This window comes from Triturus cristatus, chromosome 4_1 (assembly GCF_964204655.1).
Source record: "Triturus cristatus chromosome 4_1, aTriCri1.1, whole genome shotgun sequence".
In the NCBI taxonomy this organism is placed as follows: Eukaryota; Metazoa; Chordata; class Amphibia; order Caudata; family Salamandridae; genus Triturus; species Triturus cristatus.
The window spans coordinates 403,431,781-403,453,393 of record NC_140585.1 but is presented as its reverse complement, the minus strand read 5'-3'; the positions used below and the strand labels follow the sequence as shown (position 1 = coordinate 403,453,393).

The 21,613-nt window shown below is 43.4% G+C and overlaps 1 protein-coding gene across 4 annotated transcripts in view; it reads right to left on the bottom strand.

Annotated features, from left to right (window-relative positions):
- ARFGAP3 (ARF GTPase activating protein 3) overlaps nucleotides 1-21,613 on the bottom strand; it is a 419,690-nt gene that overhangs the window by 9,550 nt on the left and 388,527 nt on the right. For all 4 annotated transcript variants that reach the window (XM_085652495.1, XM_085652493.1, XM_085652496.1 and 1 more), the window contains one exon: nucleotides 5,256-5,377. In XM_085652495.1, coding sequence (XP_085508621.1) covers nucleotides 5,256-5,377 — 122 coding nt within the window. The remainder of the gene's footprint in view (nucleotides 1-5,255; nucleotides 5,378-21,613) is intronic.

Below are 21,613 nucleotides of genomic sequence, written 5' to 3'. Positions count from 1 at the left end.
CATTTTATGCTATCCAGTTAACATTCAGTCTATAGTACATTGGGGGATACGTGGTTCAATATTCTGAAGCTCAAGGATAAGTGCCTGTATTTATACAGAGGCACCAAAAGGCTCTTAACATAAAATTATTCCATACATTAGTGGTAATGCTGGTATTCTGTGGGTTTGTGAGTGGGTGTGTGAGTTGTTGTATCAGTGAGTGAGTGGCTGTATGGGTGGGTGAAAGGCTGTATGGGTGAATAAGTGGTTGTGCAAGTAGCTGTATGGGCGAGTGTGTGGCTGTATGGGTGAGTGAGTGGTTATGCGAGTGTGTGAATTGCTCTATGGATGAGTCAGTTTGTGTGTGTGAGTAGTTGTATGTGTCTGTGAATGGGTATGTGAGTGGCTGAATGGGTTTGAGAGTGGGTGTATGATAGGCTGTATTGGGGTGTGAGTTGGTTATTGATTATGTGGATGATGTCATGAGTGATATCACTCACCACATCATGAGTGATGTACTATGTGAGATCATAAGCAGTGCATTGCGGAAGCGGAAGTTATAGTTAGCTCAGGTAACTGTAACTGCTGAATTTCTAAGGTTTTGCACAAGTGAAATCTGAGCCGAACTATAACGTCCCTGTAACCTTTGGGTTTTTCAGGGAAGTTTTTTTAAATTTTGTTTCCTAACTAACCTTTTTGAGTGGGTGTGTAATTGGCTGAATGGGTGTGTGAGTGGCTGTATGGGTGTGTGAGTGTACGTGAGAGGGGCTGAATGGGGGGTGTCAGTGGGTGAGTGGGTGTGTCAGTAGCCCTGTGATTGGCAGGGCCAGAAAGAAACCTCACCTGCCCCTTTACTGGACAAGAGTCCACAATTTTGCATTCTACCCAACAGGAGCACTTTATACTGGTTAATTAGTAGTTGCTACCAAGTTGGGCAATGACTAGGGCATACTCTACACCACAGCTCTGTAATAGACCAGGAGGAAATGTCTACAGCGATCGTGTGTGTGTTTCGGCAATGTGATTGTTCGTGTGTCTTCATCCAGAAATCTGTGATCACATGAATCCTCCTTCAGAGAAGACTACAAAGAGGAGAATCTCCACCAAACAAGGGCACTTCCTCTTAATTATATGAAGCAAGTGCTTATTAGTTTGGTGTAGATTTCCTCATTCTTCGGCATCAAGAAGGTGGCACCAAAATCCGTGGAAAAATGCACTCGGGGGCCTTTTGGTGAGCCACCCATCATTCTGGCAAAAGGCAAGGAAGACCATTACATACTACTAAGGTGAACAGGGTGGGCCAAACGGCCAGAGCTTCAGGTGATTTTGCACATTTGTATACTTGGTCAATTAAAGGGAGAACCGTGGACTCTGCTCTCACCAGGAGAAGCCAAGGAAGAACTCACTCGTCACAGTCACTACAGATTGTGCTCAGATAGATCAATGATGAATTCAACTTCACCCAGTATTTCAGACCGCTTTTCAATGTGGAATTGCAGCGAAAACGCGCCTTTGCCAAGCCCAGAAGTTAAGATCATTTGTTCTTTACGGAAGTGGCGCTTCAACTGGGGCACCTACTATGTTTATATGGGCAAGTGACACCTTTTAGGGTTTAGTTTCTGTGAAATTAACATCAGGGCCAGAAGGACCGGTCCAAGTTCATGAGAGAGGGAGCCCGTACATCCACCCCTCCCTAGGCCGATTTCACCCCCCGGGGACCCATTCCCTGGGGCCTGGCCTCTTAATGCTGGGTGTTCTAGAGCAGTGATACTCCGAGTACGGCCCAGGGGCCGCATGCGGTCCTCCTGACATTTCCCTGAGGTCCCATGGGCAGCAGCAGCACTGGGCTGCTGTTTACTCGACTCAGGAATAATATTTTTTTTTAATTAAATACATAGCAAGAACTTATGTAAAGGTTAATTACTGCTAGGGAAACGAAGAAACTAGGCCCTTAACTTTAGGAACACCTTCATTTTTAAAGACAGCAAACGTTTAGAAATAGGATTGTCTTTTTAAAATTAAAAAATTGTATTTCATTGACCTGTTGAACCACTTAACCGTAGTAAATAAAATTACAACAGTGCATTCAGAAGTATTTTTTTTTTTTTAAAGTTATGGTTTTTAAACATGAATTTAGAAACGTTCACGCTGCCCCCCTCCATTATTTACATAAAGCCCCAGGGAGGCGGTCGTCCCCGGGGCTCAAAAGAGTCACAGGCACAGTCAACGTGCACCCCCTCCTTATTTTCAAGCATGCCCCTGGGACCTAGCCCACCGGGAGCTAAAGTGTAAACAAGCGCTGGAGAACGCACTTTTGTTTTATTTAAAAATTTTCTGCAAATCAGAAGGCTGCCATCTTTGTGATAGCAAATTTAGGAACTCTTGGACAAGGTTATGCCCATTTCCTACAGGAAATGGTCATATAGGGGCCGTAGGATACCCAGGGGTCAGTAGCCCATTGGCTACTACCCTACACTCCCCCAACGCCCCTTAAATCTAGTATTTGGGGAGGGCCTGGCATAAGGAAATCAGATCCTACCGACCTAAAAGAAGGTGGATTGAAGAGCCGCGAAAAGAAAGAACTGTGGAAAAAGCAACTGACTTGGCGATAACTTTGCAGGCATATTTGCTGTTCCTGACGATTGTGTCAAAGTCGACTCATCCTGTAAGCTGCGCTACCTCCAAAAGCCTGGAAGGACTACCAGTGCTTCTCCGCAGACTAAGGAACTCCCGTAGAGCAGCGGAGCTGCTTCCCTGCACCATGCAGGTACCAAAGAAAGAACTCTGAAGACTTCGGACCATGTGAACTGGACACCGGTCAGCACCACTCTACCCGTCGGTCCAAGCCGGAGTTGAAGGGGGTCAACAGTGCCAGCGTGATCCTGCAGAGAAGAAGCTCAACTTGGGTTTGACAGGAGGGACTCCTCAATGCCATCTGCAGCCTCTGTGTGACGCCCCCCTGAACGAGAGTGACTCAGCTTTAAAAAAAACCTGACGCCTCAAGACACATCTGCACCTGTCGCCTCTGGCCCGAGTGGCAGTGGAACAAAGGTGTCTCCACATCCCTAAGCACGGTAAGACCCGAGCCCCATTGTTGGTTCAGCCCGACTGGTTTCCCAGCCCAAACCTGCAGCCTCTTCCTGACCGATCCCCATTGACTGACATTGGGCACCCACGGCATATTACACCTTTGCACCTGGATGCTTCAGAGCCTCCCGAGGTCACCGGTTGGTGTGGCCTTGGACCATACTCCCCTTCAGTCCAGGAGATTAGTCCCATAAGTAGCCGTGAAGTGCCCAAATGCAGCACGTTTTTCCCCCTTGGGATAACATTGGGCACCAGAAGCTGAAACGCACCTCTGCACCCGGCCGCCCCAGTACTGGCTGAAGTGACCTGCTGGTGCTACCTCGGACCTTGCCCCATACTCACCTCAAGTCCAGGCGATAGGTCCCAAAATTCGCCTTGAGGTGCACAAATGCAGAATGTCTTTCCCCCATAGGATAACATTGGGCACCAGACGCTGAAAAGCACCTCTGCACCCGGCCACCCCGGTATCGTCCAAGGTGACCTGCTGGTGCTGGCTTGGACCTTGCCCCATACTCACCTTAAGTCCAGGAGATTAGTCCTGTGCATCGCTGTAAAGTACCTGTATGCAGTGTATGTTTTTTCCTCCATAGCCGCATACTGTAGAAGACCCGCCAGGTAGTACCGTGGATCTTCTTATTAAGATGTCTGCATCATTTATGGACTGTGTGTGTACTGCAGATGTCCAACACTCCTCTCTGATAATCCTAAGGCTGCTCAACCAAACTACCCACCAGAGGAGCACCTTGGGATCGCTAGAGCAAGCCCCTAATCACTAGTCAGGGAATACCTGGACTCTTTGTACGGTATACCTCTTTTTGGAATACCATATAAAGAGATGTCTTCTTTGTTGCCTATTATATTTACAACAAAACAAATAACTAGTGGAGATGTAAGTGCAAGGGTGTGGGCAAACCCTTCAGGAAAAAACAGTCTGAAGTACTGTAAAACAGCTGCTGCTGCTGCTGAATAAGCCCATTTAACAGATGGAAAACAAGTCTGTTTAAGCAGCAAAAGTTAATAGAAGTAACATATCAACAAAACCTCCTAAGTGAAAAAACACTGTGAACCCTTAACCGCCTTAATGGGAAGGCAGTGTGATTCAGGGATCTCTTACAGTCAGCAGAAAATGCATGCCACAAAGGGCTCTATGGCAGTAGGACACTGAGTGGAAACAAGCACTTTAGGAGAAAGCATGATTGTTTTGTTGCTTATGAATATTGTTTTTATACATTGTTCCAGTTTTCAGTCCGCTGCAGAATATTTATTCAAGTAGTTAGGAATGGTGAGGAAAATCCCAGGATGAAAGATACGATTTCATAATTTTACATAATTTTTAACACAGCTGGGTCTGTCCAATGATTTTCAGGTATGCTTTTCGGTGTGAGTAAGATACGTCTGTGGATTAAATATTTTCAGCACGTTTCGCTCTAGATTCAACGGCAATGTAGTATCCCGCAGACTTGCAATCCACTCTTTGTCACTCCACTAATGTCTCCTTTGTGAAGTTTTGTCTGCATGACGACACTGGCTTCATGAATGTAGCAGAATGAAAACTACATGGCGGAGTAGTGGAAATAACAGAGGAACATTCTAATTCAGTCAAGATTCATGAGAGGCAAATTGTTGAGTGGGCCATGATGCCCCCTCTTCTCCCTCAACAATGGTAATAAATAACACACAACACTCTGCACGCTTCCATGTATCGTTGGTTTATGCCATCCTGTTCCACATGCAATAGCTATAAAGAAATATGTTTAAAGCTAATCAGAGTGCAGCAAGATGCAATCATTAACTAGGCTTTGCGAGTACAGCCTTTGTTTTCTATGTCAAGTGATGTTAGAATGGAATCCTTGAGGCGCTAAGCATTGGTTCCTCAAATTAGCTCAACTGTACTGTGTAATAACACTGAATATGATGTTTGCACTTTAATAACAAAGGAGTGATTGTGTTTTATTAGTACATTGCTACCAACTACGACATACACAGTGTAACATATTACGTGTTTTTTTTTGCACTGTAAGATGCAATTACAATGTACTATGACAAGTACATTTATCATCACACACATTTTACTAAGCGGACCCTGAGGAGACGCACATTTGGATTTTAACCATCACATAGCTTGAGGAGCTCTGAACTTGCTGGAAAGAATCACTTCATTTATGTCGCGGTCTAATGATTGTTCTCACCTGAATAGTGGTCATCACGCCATTTGCAAGAACAGAAAGTCTTCCGGCCACGGACTTCACACCTTGTTTAAAATGAGCCATATCAGGAGCTGAAGGTAAGACATTGGAAATCCCATAGTTGCCTAGAAAGTAACACAGAATAGCAACAGCATTTACATTCAGAAGGCTCAAAATTAGTGATGTACAAAATTACGAAGTCTTTGTATTTAAAAAGTACATCCACAATAAAATAAAAAGTTAGAATCGCTTCATTAAATACATTTTAGCATCACATTTCTCAATAAATGTTATAATCTGAAAACCGGATGAAAAATACAGAGTGCAGAAAACGATACAGTCAAAATATCTACAATACTTGAGCGCCCCCTTATAAAAATGGCGACACAAACTTGCAGCCAAAGCACTGGTCCCCAAGCGAACTTGGAGAGGACTAAATAAACACAATGCTACAGCAGGTACACACTGAGCGTGGGTTAGGCTAGTGTTAGGAATACACAGGTCGACTTTTGTGTATGGAGATATTTAAATATGGTTGAAATGTTACAATCTATATTATGGTAAGAGAACAGTATCCTTTGGACCAAGTTATGATATTCAGTAGTCAATCAGTCTACACATTCCATCCAGGAACCACAGTGATATATCTGTGAATGCACCTGAAAGGCCCAAATAGCTATTTGGGCCTAATCAGGGATCTTTCTTTAATCTTTATTATCTTTTTATGCCTAGAAGGTTATCTCAGCACATTATATGCCTAGACTAGAGGTGTTCTACTATTATGCATTCACAGATCTATCACTGTGGTTTCTGGATTTGACAGAGGACATAAAAGTCCATCAATTACCTCGTAAATAGTTTGCCCAGTAGCGCTGGAACGATTAGTGTCGTCAACATTAGGTGAGGTACTTTTCCTTTTAAAAGAAAGCTAGGTGAATGTGTGGGAATGTAAGGTTACTAGTTTTTTGTATATGAGCACACAAATGTTTCTCAGCATACATTTCAACTCATTAGCGCGCTAAAGTGTGGATGGTGAGAAGAGTGCCATATAATTTTGGAGATAATTCTTGGTGACCTCGTTGTATTTATTGCTATATCCAACAGTTGACTTATGTTAGTTGCATCTCACCTTGATACTGTGCCAATATTCTGGATTTAGTTTAATGGACTTGAAGATAAGGATTTACCGGACCATTTGTGAATCTATGATACAAATATGGGGTGGGCCAACTATTTAAGAAGCACAGGTTCTTAATGCATATACTTTGACTTAACATATTAGTTTAGAGGCTGTTCATTTTTGGACCAACTGACTGATATTTGTGTTTTACCATACAGGTGTTTTTAAATCATCAAATGCTCACATTTTATGTTTAAGAGTGTCAAAACCTTTGTCTTGAGAAAGATGTTGGCATAATACATCCATCGAAATGCGTTGACGCATAACAAAGTACACAATCTGTGAAAGGGGCTGTGGTCAACGAGTATTTGAAAAAGCTAAAAATACCAGGATCCACGCCTGTGTCATTGCTGTAATACGGATGTGTACACGTAAACGACATTCTGTGTTTGTCCATGTATTGTACTCTCTTTGTTTTGTTTTTTATTTTATTGTTCATAAGTTTTTGGTGAGGATTTTGTGATTATGTATTGGGCAAATGTGAACACTGCTGACTAGTAATACTATGGACTGTGTTATTTAGACACATTGTTCTCTTTTTAAACCATAGTGTGATTTTATGATTTTTCTAACAAATAAATCGATTTATATTTTTGCATACCCTATGTGTTTCGATTATCTTTGAGAAATATATGGCACAATCTTCTCAAGTGTGATTGAGATTCTATGAGATTCTATGGGAGGTATAAATTAGGTTGAATGGAATGTGTAGACTGGTTGACTACTGGATATCATAACTTGGTCCAAAGGATACTGTTCTCTTACCACTGTATAGTGCCGTATTCCTTTGGTCTTAAGGGGCTCCTCTTTGTTCTTATAAAACAACCTATATTATCACACAGAAGCCAATAAATGTCATGTTAAATACAGAATCGTAAATGTTGATACTTTTACCACCCGACAAATTCATATGAATGGGATGTTTCTTGAAACTGGTGGTATTAGTGAAGAAACCTTTCATTTGCACAGAGTAATGAATGTTTCAAATGGATTTAATCAAGGTACAAATATATATCAAACTTCGCTCTAAAAATGGATACTCAAGAAGAATAGGTTATAATTAACTATATTGCTACCATGAACATTTCCTCCATTTTCAACAGTGCTGCAATTATATCATCACAGCTCCAATTTATAGTAACGACCCTCCCTGAAAACGGATCATACGTCATGAGGACTCCGCTTTCACGGTAATGCAAAAGAAGGAGGCTATAAAGAGAATGTCTGGGGTAATTCAGAATGTAGCATGTGCTTCTTTGCTTTCCTTCTTTAGATTTTGAAATGAGCAGGTACAGACGTACCAAAAAGTACACTTTTGAAAATGTCTAGGTCTGCATGCAGGTGGCACTCAAAGCTGTAAGAAGGAGGGGTACAAAGAGCACACAAGCCAAGGCACTAGATTTTAGAACCCGATGAATCATGTTCAAATCTCGCACTTACTACTTGATACACTATGGGAAAGCGTGTTAGGTAAATGTTGAAGTTAGAATCATTCTGTAATTTTTTAAAAGGGCGTACAACTCCCACCTCCCCCCCCCCCCCCCAAGTGTCCCCGATATGGTCATAAGATTTCAAACATGTGGGGGTGTTTTCATGATGGTCTTCTGAAACAAAAGTATTGGGAAAGGACCGTATTTGGATATGAAAGCTATGCAACGTCAGGGGGCATGGAATAGAGTGTGATGGAATGAGACTCGTCACCGCATCGCTCTGGTGCACCAGATGAATGGATTTAACCCTGCAGTGAGCACCAGTTGCAGCCAGTGACCACAAGAACTGGTGGTGCAGAGACCTACATGCAGTGTTGTGAGCTGCAGAGCACTAGTGCGCTAACTCTCCTGAGCCCGGGTGCATTGTTACGATGGCGGCGGGGATAGGAAGCGAGTGGTGAGCCGCAGGGCCTTACAAAACACTGCTAGCTTGAACAGAGGCATCTTGGACAAGCGTATCCAAGTTCCTCACTCACACCTGTGCCCCCGGGACTGAAGAGCGTGATGCTGTTATGGCCCCACAGAGGCACGCGGCAGAACTTACTTCCGTCAGAACTGAGGGGTAACAACTGGGAGCACAACGATGGGGGGGGGGGGGCTCGCAATATTCTTTTTTAGAGGGCCCTCTGCAAGGGACTTCAAACAGAAGCGGTCCTTGCCAGAACAGTGTACTGCAAAGGAACGGGCAACTAGGGCAGCATGGAGGAGGCAAAATATCGGGCCCTGCCAGTGAGCTGCCTGAACTGAAAATAGGGGAAGTTCAGGTGGAAAGAAGCTCCCATTCATGATGGTGAAACCCAGACCAGACAAGCTCCCAACAGGAGATAAAGGACAGGAGGCTCCCGCACAAATGGCTGTAACCATGGATGTTACCCCGTTGGACGGTCATAAGGACAAGTTTGAGGCCATCCTACAGTCCATCAGGGACACTAAACCAACATTGGAGGATAAGAGACTGCTACATTTCCTGAGCATTCCACAAAAAATGATCAGAAACAGCTACCATCAATTAATCTACTTTATCCTCCTTGCGGCCCACTGTCGAGGACTTACATGCCCAGGTAAAGGAACTCTCTACATTAGTGGAAACACAGAAGGTCGCTCCTATCGGAGAAAAGTGCTCCTGCTAAGAATTCCAGAGAACTCCAAAGGCCAGGCTCCGGAGTAGTTATTGAGCATACAGTGGATGATACAGAATGACTACAACGGCACTTCACCACAACATTCTAAGACTCAACGGGTGCACAGGGTGCTGGGGCAGTACCACCCGACCAGTCTCAGTAATTCATGATCTTTGCTATGTTTTGAATATCCCTGGGATTTTGAAAATTCCCAAATCCACATTTTCCAGATTACACTACTCTGGTACCGTGACAACCTCAAGCTTTTCTAGAGGTTAAGCAGTGTCTGTGCGATCACATCTAATCTGCACGGATGCTCCTAGCCAAACTTAGGGTGATGGTGGCAAGGTCCAAATGTCCCCCAAAGACACTTGGTCTTGGATAGTACGTATGGGGATCGAACAATCCACCCTCAACAGAGGACGCCGCAGGAGAGGAGATGTGGTTAGGGGTAAGGGTCAACCCTCCAAGAACTAGGCTGCTGCGGAGAGTGCCAAAATAGTAGAAAACGTTTTACACGGCAGGACACAAAATCAATCGCTCACAGAATAGGAGGAGGGAGAGTTGGAGGACAATGCAGATACCCATGAAGCCACGATCTCAGATGTGTTAGTCTGAGGCCCTAAACTGACTCTGAAGACTGCAAACCTTGTGTCATGAGAAGGGTCGAGTAGCCACAGGTGTGCTTGGTGGGTGGACATTGAATGTACAGGTTAAGGGTGGTATCCCTGGGGTGCTGAGGAGAAAGGATCAGAGAATATTGTTCGGGGGCTCGATGGCAGGCAGCAAAAGATCAATGATTAATAGTGACAAGCTGTGGCACAGCACTTTGTTTACAATTACTAGTTCTCCTGACACACGCACACATCCACGATTTACACTGCAAGGGAAGTACTTCACCCTATGTTGTTAGTAAATGTGTGGTGTCCGAGGTAGATCAACAAACCTCAGCTGGAGGGTGGGTGGAAAAAGACACTGGTCATGTCAGTACCAGAACATTTGTTTTTATAGTAGAGATACGCCTCCAAGTTGGATTAATGACATATAGCTACAAAGTAACTTGAAGAGCTTCTTCCCACACTAGAATTCTAACTTACTCGAGCCGCGGGAAGAATCAGATTGCATGTTTACAGGAGATCCACTTGACATCTGCGGAGTTGTACTGAAATGGTGGCCAAATATCTGACACCGCCTACTCCGCATATTAAAGGGGGCATTAATCTGGAGACCACCAGATGTCCCGTATGTAGTGGACACCACATATATCGCCACTGAAGGCAGGTACTCCATAGTCAAACAATAGTCGATGACTTTATTGTATAATAAAAACCATTACAATCTGGCAATACAAAATACTAAAATCTGTCAAATAAAAACAGCAACGGTTGAATACATCATTATCAATTGCCCAACAGCCAGCTGTGTGCTGTAAAAAAATCTTCAGATTAAAATGATTTAGCAATAAAAAGGCAAATTCTTTAACAGTGCAAAAACGTCTACCTTTTAGAGTCCAAAACATTAGCGACAATTTATGTAGCAATAGTGGGGCAGCAGTACCTTAAAAATACATGTAATCAAACAATGACTAAAAACCAATAAAGCTGATCATTTGGGGAAATTACCGATAGTTAATGCAGCAACAGCGGGACAACAGAAACTTGGTAAAACATCACAAAACGTTAAAACCAGTCATGTGATATATTCTCTTCATATTTCATGCAGATGGCTATACCAGCCGAATTGAAAGCACTCTTGACTGGCTTTAGCTAATGTGTTTTCCACCAGCATCATAAACTTCATAAAAGCAATACATAGTTACAAATTGCTCCGGTCCAGGCACGCAATAACTGCCTGCAGGAGCGCATGCCCTATTTGCTTAGCAGTTTTCTCAACAGGGATCTCCGTTTGATTAGTAAACTAGGACTCCACAGTGATGGGTGGACTGGAAGGTAAACATCTGACACTGATAAGTCGCTATGCGCCAAACTTAAATCAAACACAGTACTCTCAGGACCAGAACTGTTATGTGTTTGACGCGTGACACATATTGCCCGCTTTCTCTGGCGGTCCCATATGTAGTGGACATTACATATATGGATACTGAAGGCAGGTACACCATAGCGGTGGGGGCACTGGAATGTAAAGATCTGACATTGATGATTCTATGCGCCCAACGCATATCCTACACAGTACCTTCAGGACCTGAACCGCTATATGTTTTAGACGTATGACACAAGTCAAGGACATGTTGAAAGACAGGTCGATAGCCCCCCTTGCAGGGATCCCACTGCAGAACACAAACACACTACTTTGCTCAATGGAGGAGGCAGAGGGAGCGGACAGTGGCCTGGATGGAGATGCTCCCAGGGGCCACGGAAGTCTCCTTCTACTCACCCATGCACTAGATTCATACGTGGCTTGATATGTTTTTGGCCAAGTTGGGAGAAACATGGGAAGTTCAACATTTGCAATATCAAGCCACATATTATCAGACTGGAGGTTGCTTGCAGAGGTACGTCATGTTTTCACTCGGAGGTGGGGAACCACATCCAACACTATTTCAGGGAGAATGAGGGCACAGTGACCAATGGAGACACCAAATAGGACACCTTTAAGGCTTTAGTAAGAGGGGTATGCTGGAAGACTGCTTACAGCGTCCAAGTGACAATTAACTCAAAAATGCAAAGAAGAGGACTTGGAAATGCTATAGTACTGGACACCAGTGCCTGCACACAAAGTGGAAGCAACGAGGGAGCAGGGACACCCTATGGATGGTTGAGAGACATGGACTATAAAAAATATGTAGGCCGACCACATTCGGTGGGAGATGAAGCAGTTCCGTTGTTAGCCCAGTTAGTGGATAGGGAAGCAAAAGGAAAACCAAAGTGCTATCAGAACTTGAGAAACAGAAAACCCACCAAGTGCTGTCAGAACTTGAGCGGGAGATATGGTACACACTCAATTACAAATAAACAAAGTATTCTCGAAGTACTAGAAGTCAATGTACTCCAAGGAAGCAGACGTGAATCAGCAAGAAGTGAGCTCCTTTCTGCAGGATACAAGGTTCCCCAAACTAAACAAGGAGCAAAGATAAGCACTGGAAGAATCATCAGCCATCCAGTACAACAACGCAGCTACTGACCTGCTTGCTAAAGGGAAAACACTTGGCACAAATGTATTACTGAGACAGTTGTATGCTACATACAGGCCCCAACTGACTGCTACATTGCTAAAAATGTACAATGATTTGGTAGAGAGAGGGGTTCTCCTGGAAACCACGAAGGCTGCGCCAATAGCAGTACTACCCAAACAGGCCGAAATCCATTAGATGTACACTCCTACGTACCGCTCTCACTCTTAAACTCCGAGTACAAGATTACGGGGAAACTACTGGCCAATAGGCTGGCCCTTTGACTCAAGCCCTTGTTCACCCGGATGAAAAAAGATTTATTCAGGGAAGGCACACTCAAATGAACCTATAGGGGCTCTTTTATGTAATTAATGCACAAGACCTCAAAGCTCCAAACAATAGCTAGGGTGGGCTCTCTGGCTATTGAGAAGGCATTTTACACACTAGTATGGCCATACCTGTTCTGGGTCTTACGCAGGATGGGGTTAGGTGATAAATACATTTGCTAGGTGAGATTACTCTACGTAGACACTCCTATAAGATTTAAGATGAGGAAAGTGTTTTCTAGGACATGGGGTATCCACAGGGGTATGTGGCAGGGATGCCTGCTTTCGCCACCATTATTTTCCTTAGCTATTGAGCCTTTGGACTGCATGTTCCAGACCCGGGCACAGGAGTGAGACATCACTCTGGCACAGGACTCCCACATTATTTCCCTATAAACAGATGACAATACTTTATCTAAAGGATCAAGAGTCCTATCTGTCCGAGGTGATGGAACTTCTGTCTGAACTCAGGGCACTTGCCGAGCTGCGAATAAATTGGGCAAGTGCAGCCTATTCCCAATTCATGCTACTGAAGGTGGCTCTCCTATTGGATGAATGGCTATCTTGTTAACTCAAATCACCGAAACTTTTAGATTTCTGGGAAGTTGGATATATCAAATTGATGATCAATTGGTACAGGGAAATATGGTTAAGTCTATCACTTCTATATGTTCTTCAGCTACATTCTGGAGGGGGCTGCCCTTGTCCCCTACGGGTAGTGGACCATCATCAAAATGTTGATTCTGACAAGATTATACTTTTTTCAAGCAATGCCTGTTCCTCTGAAGCAATTTTCCTTCAGGGAATTAAATAACCTTCTGTGAGACTTATTGTGAGTAAATAAAAGGAAGATGCTGGCGACTGAAGAGACAATGCTTCCCCCTCCAGTGTGGAGAATGGGCGTACCCAATTTATAGATACACTACTTTGGGGCCCATGAGGTGGTTTGGCAATCCACTGCCCTCCAATTATCAATTTGCATGCAGGGTGACCCACTGGTCAATAAAGCAAGTATGAAGGCACACCCAAGGGCACTCAAGGACTCTAGATATTGTTGATAGAGATTCACACCATACACTCTTGGTAGGTCCATGGTCTAGGCTCCAGGTGCTAAAATCACAAGAAACAAATAGTGGGAGGAAGCAGCGTATAGGAAGGAAGGTGCCAAAGATACATTTTTGCAAAGAGCCATGTGAAACTGGCTCAGTGAAACTGGTTCTATTCGGCTAAGAGCGAAGAAATCAATGACGAGAGCTCCAAAGTTTGGCTCCTGGGACTGCTGCAGAGCCTACCAGCTGAGTGGTGCTGTATCTGGAGGGGAAAGTTTGAAAAGTTTTAGAAGTTCTAAGTAATCTGAATGGGACGAGAAATTTGAACAGTTTATGGAGACTGAGTGGGCCCTATCGAAAGACAGTAGGATCTTAAATTGAACCATCTTTTGGAAGGAAAGACACTGAAGATTTTTTACTTTAGATGACACCAAGTAACACCTAGGAAAATGAAGAAGCAGCCTCGCTGCAGAGGGCAGCACCTGCTGGAATTTATTGGTGAGTTTTTGTTTTTTTGGAAGGCCAAGGTATAAGGCATTTGGATAATGAGGCAGTGTCTTTTTAAAGAATGGATCACCATCTTTCAAGCTTTGAGAGGAAGATCTAATACTTAACGAAGAACTTTACATAACCTTAAGCAAGTGGAAGAGACTAATAGGTGTAAAATTTGATTGTCCGCTTTCCATTAAACAGAAGATCCTAAGTTCCTAACAAATAAGCTAGAGGAGGCGACAAACATAGGTCATTCATAAGATGATTGTTCTCAAATACCATCAATTCAGTCTTACGCGAATTGAGCTTTAGGTGTTTTTCATTTTTACATAAGGCAACTGAGAGAAGACATTGCCTAAGCCTTTCTTGGTCAGAGACTAAATCATTTGGTAATATACAATCAATTGTGAATCATTCATATGGAACAATACTTCAAACCTGAAGCCTCGAATAAGTGCAGCACACAGGTCATAAAAATATTAAAGGGGGTTGGGCTCAATGATGACCCGTGTGGTACTCTGCAATCCAATGGAGCAGGATCAAAATAAAAATGAGTGCAGCTACACTGATTGGACTCTGAGTTTGAAATCCAAGTTAGTGAAAAACGTGCAACAGCTATTTCCTTTAGTCTCTGAATGAGGATAGTATGTGAGATGGTGTTGAAGGCTGCTGGCAAATCTAACAGAACAGCAGCAGCAGTGACTTTAATCAGAAAGCTGTCGATTGATATGCATTTCCAGCATTTTATGGGGGCCGGCAGCAGTGAAATGGGCCTGTAGTTTGTTGGCATTAATGGATCAGGCATTAGTCTATTTAAGAACTGGGGTGACATTGGCCAGGTTCCATAAGCCAGGTATGTAGATGGATGAATTAAGTATAGTACAAAGTATTGGAGGAATAGATATATAGGAACATTTGACTCAGCCAGGGATCAATTCTGCATGGAAGCTGAGCAGTATGTTACACGGCACTTCAAGACAGCGGAGTCAACGTGGCTGGAAGAGCCAGCTGAGTGGCCTACTTAGGAGGTACTACTCAATGTTCTCACACAATGTAATTGGACTAGGGCAGTATCGATTTTCCACACTTCACTATCCCCCAGCCTTTCAAACAAATACAGTAAAAGCTAGAAATACATGAGTGAGGTAATTGGCTAGTGAGCTGCCAGATGACAAGTTGGAAGTATGCACAGACTGACCAGGAATGTTCGCGTCAAGGTCACTCAGATTAACTATATATTGGTCACCATACATGATGGCTATAATTGTATTGAGAAGCTGATGACATGTCCTAGGTGCCAGCAGAGGCAGGCCCACTTTTTATCAAATGGTGTGGGGGTGCTGTCATATACAGATGGAGCTATCTGATAATAGCCAAAAGAAATTACCACAATGAGTCGGAAAGCAAGGAGGTCTCCTGATAAATGAAAATGGCTGCAGGATGTTGTGAAATGGACAGGCCGAAATAGTTACTCTAATGCAGGAGTCTCCAACCTTTTCTGTAATAAGAGCTACTTCTGATCAATGAAAATTTTCCCAAGCTACTAATATTAGTGTTATGATAGTGACAAGATTACATTAACACAGTGCTTAATTTGTAGAGAAAAAAAATAAGTGTCAGGGCTCTCATCAGGAGGCCACTGCAGCTCACACCACACACTGCATTGCCATGCAGAAAATTACAGTAACAACACAACTACTAACGATCACATTCCTACAAGTGTGACATTTCAAACTCTTTCAGGCCCCCAAAGCTATAATAATGGCTTGGGCGGTAGGTAATAGTAATTTTGAAAGCATACTGAATCAATAAACTGTTGCTGTGGTCATAACTGAATTAGTCTGCATCGCCACCTTATGACAGACTATCACAAGCTCCGGTGCTGAGAACCAGAAACCACCAGCTCAAATTAAGCACTACATTAGTGGCCACCATTTGCAAGATTACTAGCAGTAATCATTTCATTTCATTGCACAAAGTAATGTAAAGAATGCTTTGGCAATGTGGAATGCCTCTAAGTGTAATACATAACAGCATAGCTGTAATGCCCCTGGCACAAAGGTAATATTAGTAAGAAGTCTAAAATGTGTACAAAGGCAGAATTAAATTTGCGAAGGTGAAAGGTATATTTTTTTTCTGGGACACAGGTGCCATGTCACATGCCATACATTCAATGCCTTTACAAACCATGAATGCATTGTCCTGTTTGAGTTATAGTGTGCACTAATGATCAGGCTGGATTTGAAACCAATAAACATGCTTTCAGGTTTCACTGTCATCACTTGGGTATTGAACAATTGCTTGAGATACCTGCCAATGCCTTAAACATATTTGAGTTAATTCAGACTATTACGCATGGACCCAAGCAATATTAGTCTGAAATATTAGAAGCCTCTTATAGTAATATTCCTTTACCTCTTTCAGGTCATTTGGAGGTCTGGGAAGATAAAGATTTAGCTCTCTCGCACAGCTTATACAATCTAGACAGAGAGGAGGGTAAATGTCACTCCCTTACAACTTAATCGAATGGTTGTTTCCCATATTGAACATCCCACATTCATGAGCTATTGGTTAAATGTTCTTTATGTCATGGCATTTTCTATTGTACCAGCATGTGGCTATGTCACTGATGTAAGCCCTACTAGAATTAATCTAAGTGCTTCTTTTTACCTCCCCACAAAATAGTATAAAAATGTGATTGCCTGTGCTTTGCTTCTAACAAATCCAATATGCTAAGGGGAGGTAAGCAAAAAGCTGCCAAACGACAACAGTGCAAGGTTTGGAAAGGAGAGGCCTAAACAATTGGGAGCTAAACAGGCAAAATATAAAGCTGATCTATGAGAAGGAATTCCACCTGCCGGAAACAGACAGTCACATATAGCACGAACTGTGACCAGGTAGGAGAGGGTGCAATGGTATGTTCAGTGCCAGGTCAAAGGCAATGGGCACAGTATGAAGCACCTGGTGCAGAGCTATAAGCAACCAGGACAAGGAAAAAGCATGGTCAGGTCAAAGTGAAAGGGAAAGCATGTGAGCCTCTGAGTTTAAGGTTGAGGAGAAAGGACTGGAGGGATCGGTAATGACAGCCAACAGAAGGCCCAAACCTAGTCAGGTCAATTTTGGGAAGCTATGCCTCAGGCTATTAGATTATTGGGGTACAGTATCAATGGCATAAAGCCACCTACAAACTGCCGGCAGGCAGCGGTGATGGTATCAGGGTAGAAATTCCATTAGGTATGAGGAGGAAAAGCAGGGGCTCCACCCTATAGCAGCATACCTGCAGAAAGCACAGAAATTGAATCACGTTTGTGTTTTTCTTAGAGCATGAGGTCCAGTAGCTGCACTCTTTGAGCTGCAAGGAGGTATTCCAGTGGCAGTAAATCAGACTTAAATTAAGGGGCATTGCTGGTGCCCTGCAGCATCCTGTGTGCCACAGCAATCAACTAAGGTTGGTAAATGGGGTTTTTCAGAATGAGGGGGAATTCATTCAGTGATTAATGGACCCATACACTTACTCACTCATCGGCCATAAATGCATGCAGATATCTATTCAAGAACTCTCATGCACTCCCTCACACATTCATCATGTACTCACTCAAACCATCAATCAATCAATCTATATGCAGTCTCACCAGTTCATCCAGACACTCATGCCCTCATCCTTCTATGCATCCAATCGGGGATTCATCCATCCAGCAATCCATCTACTTGCTTATCAGTTTACCTTATATGCAATTATTTATTCATCCATCCAAGTAATCACTCACACTTTCATTCATCCTTGCATTTGTTCTTCAGCTCACTGACCAATTTATCCATCAATAGATTTATGCACTCAGCTTTTCATCTAAACATACACATGCTCAGCCATGCATGCATCTAATTATGGATATATCTACTTGCTGATCAATTTTATTCAAGTGCCTATTCACCCATCTATGCACTCAGTCCCTCGTCCATTCATCCTTTAACTGTCAAATGAATTATGCACTTGACAAGCCGTTCTTTGATACATTCATTGACTCATTACTGCACTCATCTATTTCATCAGACCAACAAACACAAATGCCAATTAATGATGAAACACTTTTACTTAAGTGGTAAAAAAAAGAAAGGCCAGATTTACTGGCTTGGTACATTTCTGCCATGACAATTTTGATGATGTTTTCAAACGCTAAAATATAACAGTCATGGTATTATGAAGTGCATCGTCACTCAGTAAAGGGCAACGTCGTGCTAAATAGAGGTAACTACAGACTACAACCAAAAAACCTGAAACAAGCAGCCAGGTTTGAGAGGGGGAGGGGGGGGGGGAGGGGGGGGGGGGGGGAGTTCTATCCAAGGCCCTGCCCATCACGAAGGAAAAAAAGAGCAACCACCCATACGAGTGTGGTGAATCTTGGGAACTTCATCAAGTTGACGCGAAGATGCTGGTTGAAGGCGAGATACAGTGAGGAATTAACTTTTATTGAAAGTATGTGGGACCCAGCAATGGAATGCACAATTAACTAGACAAAGGTTTTTGCATTTTATACGAAAAGTAATTAGAGGTCCATGCACTGATACACAATAAGGACAGATGAGCAGACGGTGGGAGTTGGAAGAAGACCACAGCTTTTGGTTACAAGAAAGTCTAGTTAAGTTAGGCAGACCAAGATAAAGAGTAACAGCAATCCTGGACCAAGATAAAGAGTTACAGCAATCCTGCCGGGAAAGAATGACCTCCTGAGCTACTGTCCGTCAGGCTAACAACAGGCAAACACTGAGTAATTACACAAAGTAACCAGACTGATAGAAGCACGAAGAACATGGCAGGAGAAGGAGAGAGAACTATCAAAATGAAATCCCAGCAGGGGCAAAATGAAATCCCAGCAGGGGCAAAGTCTGCAAGACACCACTTTTATGACTGAATGCAAGGAAATTGCCTACAATCTAAATCTTTGATATTTCAGTACTAATTGTGACATAATTAATCCTCATCCACCTGTGAGGAAAGCACCAATAATTGCACAAGTATGCATCACTGCCAAGTCAAGCCCAACCAGGACATGCAGGTCGTCAGCGTATCTAAAACATAAGACGAAATGAACAAATAAGCTTTGCCTGGGGGAAAAATACATATTGAACAGTGTGGGACTGAAAGCAGAACTTTGTGGAACTCCATGCATGGGCGCACATCTAAAATGGAGGCAGACAGTTTGAGACGTGTCAGCCACATAAGAAGGAATCCAAATAAGTGCCTGGCCACGTACACCAATGGAAAAGATGAGTAAGCCCGGTTTGAAGTACCACTGTGTCAAATGGGGCAGATGGATCAAGAAGGATCAGAGCAGCAGTGCCTCCCTGATCCACTGTCTGCCTCATCTCATCCAGCTCAGAGCCTAGCATATGATTCAGTAGAGATCGGAACCCAGACTGATTAGGATCTAAGAGGTTAGAAGCTTCCAAAAATCTTGATGTAAGAAATTGGGTTTTTGGTTGGGGGGGGGGGGGGGGGGGGGGAGGGGAGTTGAAAACCCTACTCAAGCAACAACCACAATCCTTGTCAGGGTGAACCACAAAAGTCACTAAATTAACCTGTGCTTAACCCTCTAATAGCTTGGCACAAAAGCAGTCCAGTTTAACTTAGAGGCAATGAGTAAAGTATTTATTCAGCACACAAACAGTAATAAAGTGAAAACACAACACAAGATAAATTCCAAACCAATTTAGACATTTTTAATAAATAAACTGATACTAGAACGACAAAAATACAAAAAATCAGCAGAACCGGAGGTAATGAATTTCAAAATTTCAGGCAGCTATAGTGCCTAAAAGGATAAAGTGTCACTTCCTGTTCATGCCAGAATGGGGTAACGTCACAAATTCACGCCGAACATGATGGAGCACAGGCAGCATACAGGGACCAGGTTAGTTCTGCGGAAAAAGTTATCTTTTGAAAGTCTGTATTGAACAGTTCCTTCGCGGTGGAGGAGACAGCAAGGAGCATGGAGAGAGTCACGGATGGTCGTCGATGTACCGCAAAGAGCCAGTCAGGCTGCATGGACAGTTGTTGCTGGAGCTTCACATTTACAGTGGCCATAGGCTGTCATTGCTGTAGCACGAAATTCAGATCTCACTTTGCTGGAGATCGCTGTAGCGCAGTCCGGTTCCCCAGAGCTTTGAGCTGGCGGTCATCGCAGGTGACAGTCTCAGCGCAAACTGACCCAAAACTTCAGGATTTCACCTTCTTTCACAAAAGAAGCTCAACTGATGGCAGTCAAGGGTCCAGGACCGAAGGAGGCACCTCCTGAGGTTCAGGATCTCACTCCAGCAGAGGCCATGAGGGCACAGGCAGGTCCAGTGCAGCAGGTCAGCTGTGTAGTTGCAAGAAGGCCTCTGGAGCTTGCTGTGTCCCTGTAGCTCAAACAAAAGGTTAGACTGCTGACCACTGGGGTCACTCAGGTAGCCTCAGATGAAGAGAGCAGTTCCAATGGTCCTTCTCAGAGAGCAAGACAGCCATCAAGCAGCAGGGCAGTCTTGTGGGGAACAAGGCAGACCTCAAGCAGCTGGGCAGCCCTATCGAGAGCAGGGCAGTCCTATGGAGAGCAAGGTAGTCCTCCTCCTGCACTGTTTATAAGTTCAGGAGTGTACTGAAGAGTTTCTGAGGGTCCAATACCTGGTGCCTGCCTTTGAAGTTGGGAAGAGGAGGGATTCCTTATGCTTTCCAACACCAGGTTCTGGAAAGTTTGTTCCGTCCCCTGTCAAGGCTCTAAGAAGTCTTAAGTGACAAAAGGCTGGTGTCAGGTTCCTTTGTGTGTGCTGGAGACATGTCCCTTTGAAGTGCAAGTGGGGCAGGGCACCGTCACACCCCCAGCCAGCCATCCTGACCACACCTACTGCCCTATTGTTTACTATCTGGCCCAATATATATTCTTAATAAGGGGGGCCTAGAAGGTCTTAGAAACTTTGGGCAGAAAAATATCAACTTTCTAAAAGTGGAATTAACGAAATTGTAGTCTAAAATCCAACTTTAGCATTAAAGAGGATTTTGAATTACAATTCATTTGAGTCCAGACATTAAGTCTACCTGCTCCAAAATCAAATGTTAGCGCTTAGCAAATGTAATAAGGTAACAGGATGTTGTCCAATGGGAAAGATGGGTCCTACAGTAGTAAAAAAAACACACAAAAAAATAATAGGAGTTTTTCACAACAAGGACATGAAAAACTTGAACTCATATGTCATACTTTTTAAATACAATGCACCAAGCCCAATTTGGGGTGATATTTATTAATTAGTAAGGTTTAGGCCTGGCAAAAGGTTCATTTCTTTCGGATCGAAAAAGCAGTTTAAAACTGCACTACGAGTCTGGAACATGTTTTAAAGGGCTACTTAAGTGGGTGGCAACAGGTCGACTAGTAGCATTTAATTTACAGTCCCTCTGTAAAAGAAGTACCATAAACTTGGGACCTACAAGCAAATTAAATGTGCCAATCAGATGTAAGCCAATTTTATCATATTTTAGGGAGGTGCCACAGACACTTTAGCAATGGTTAGCAGAGGTAAAGTGCACAAAGGGCTAAAAGCCAAC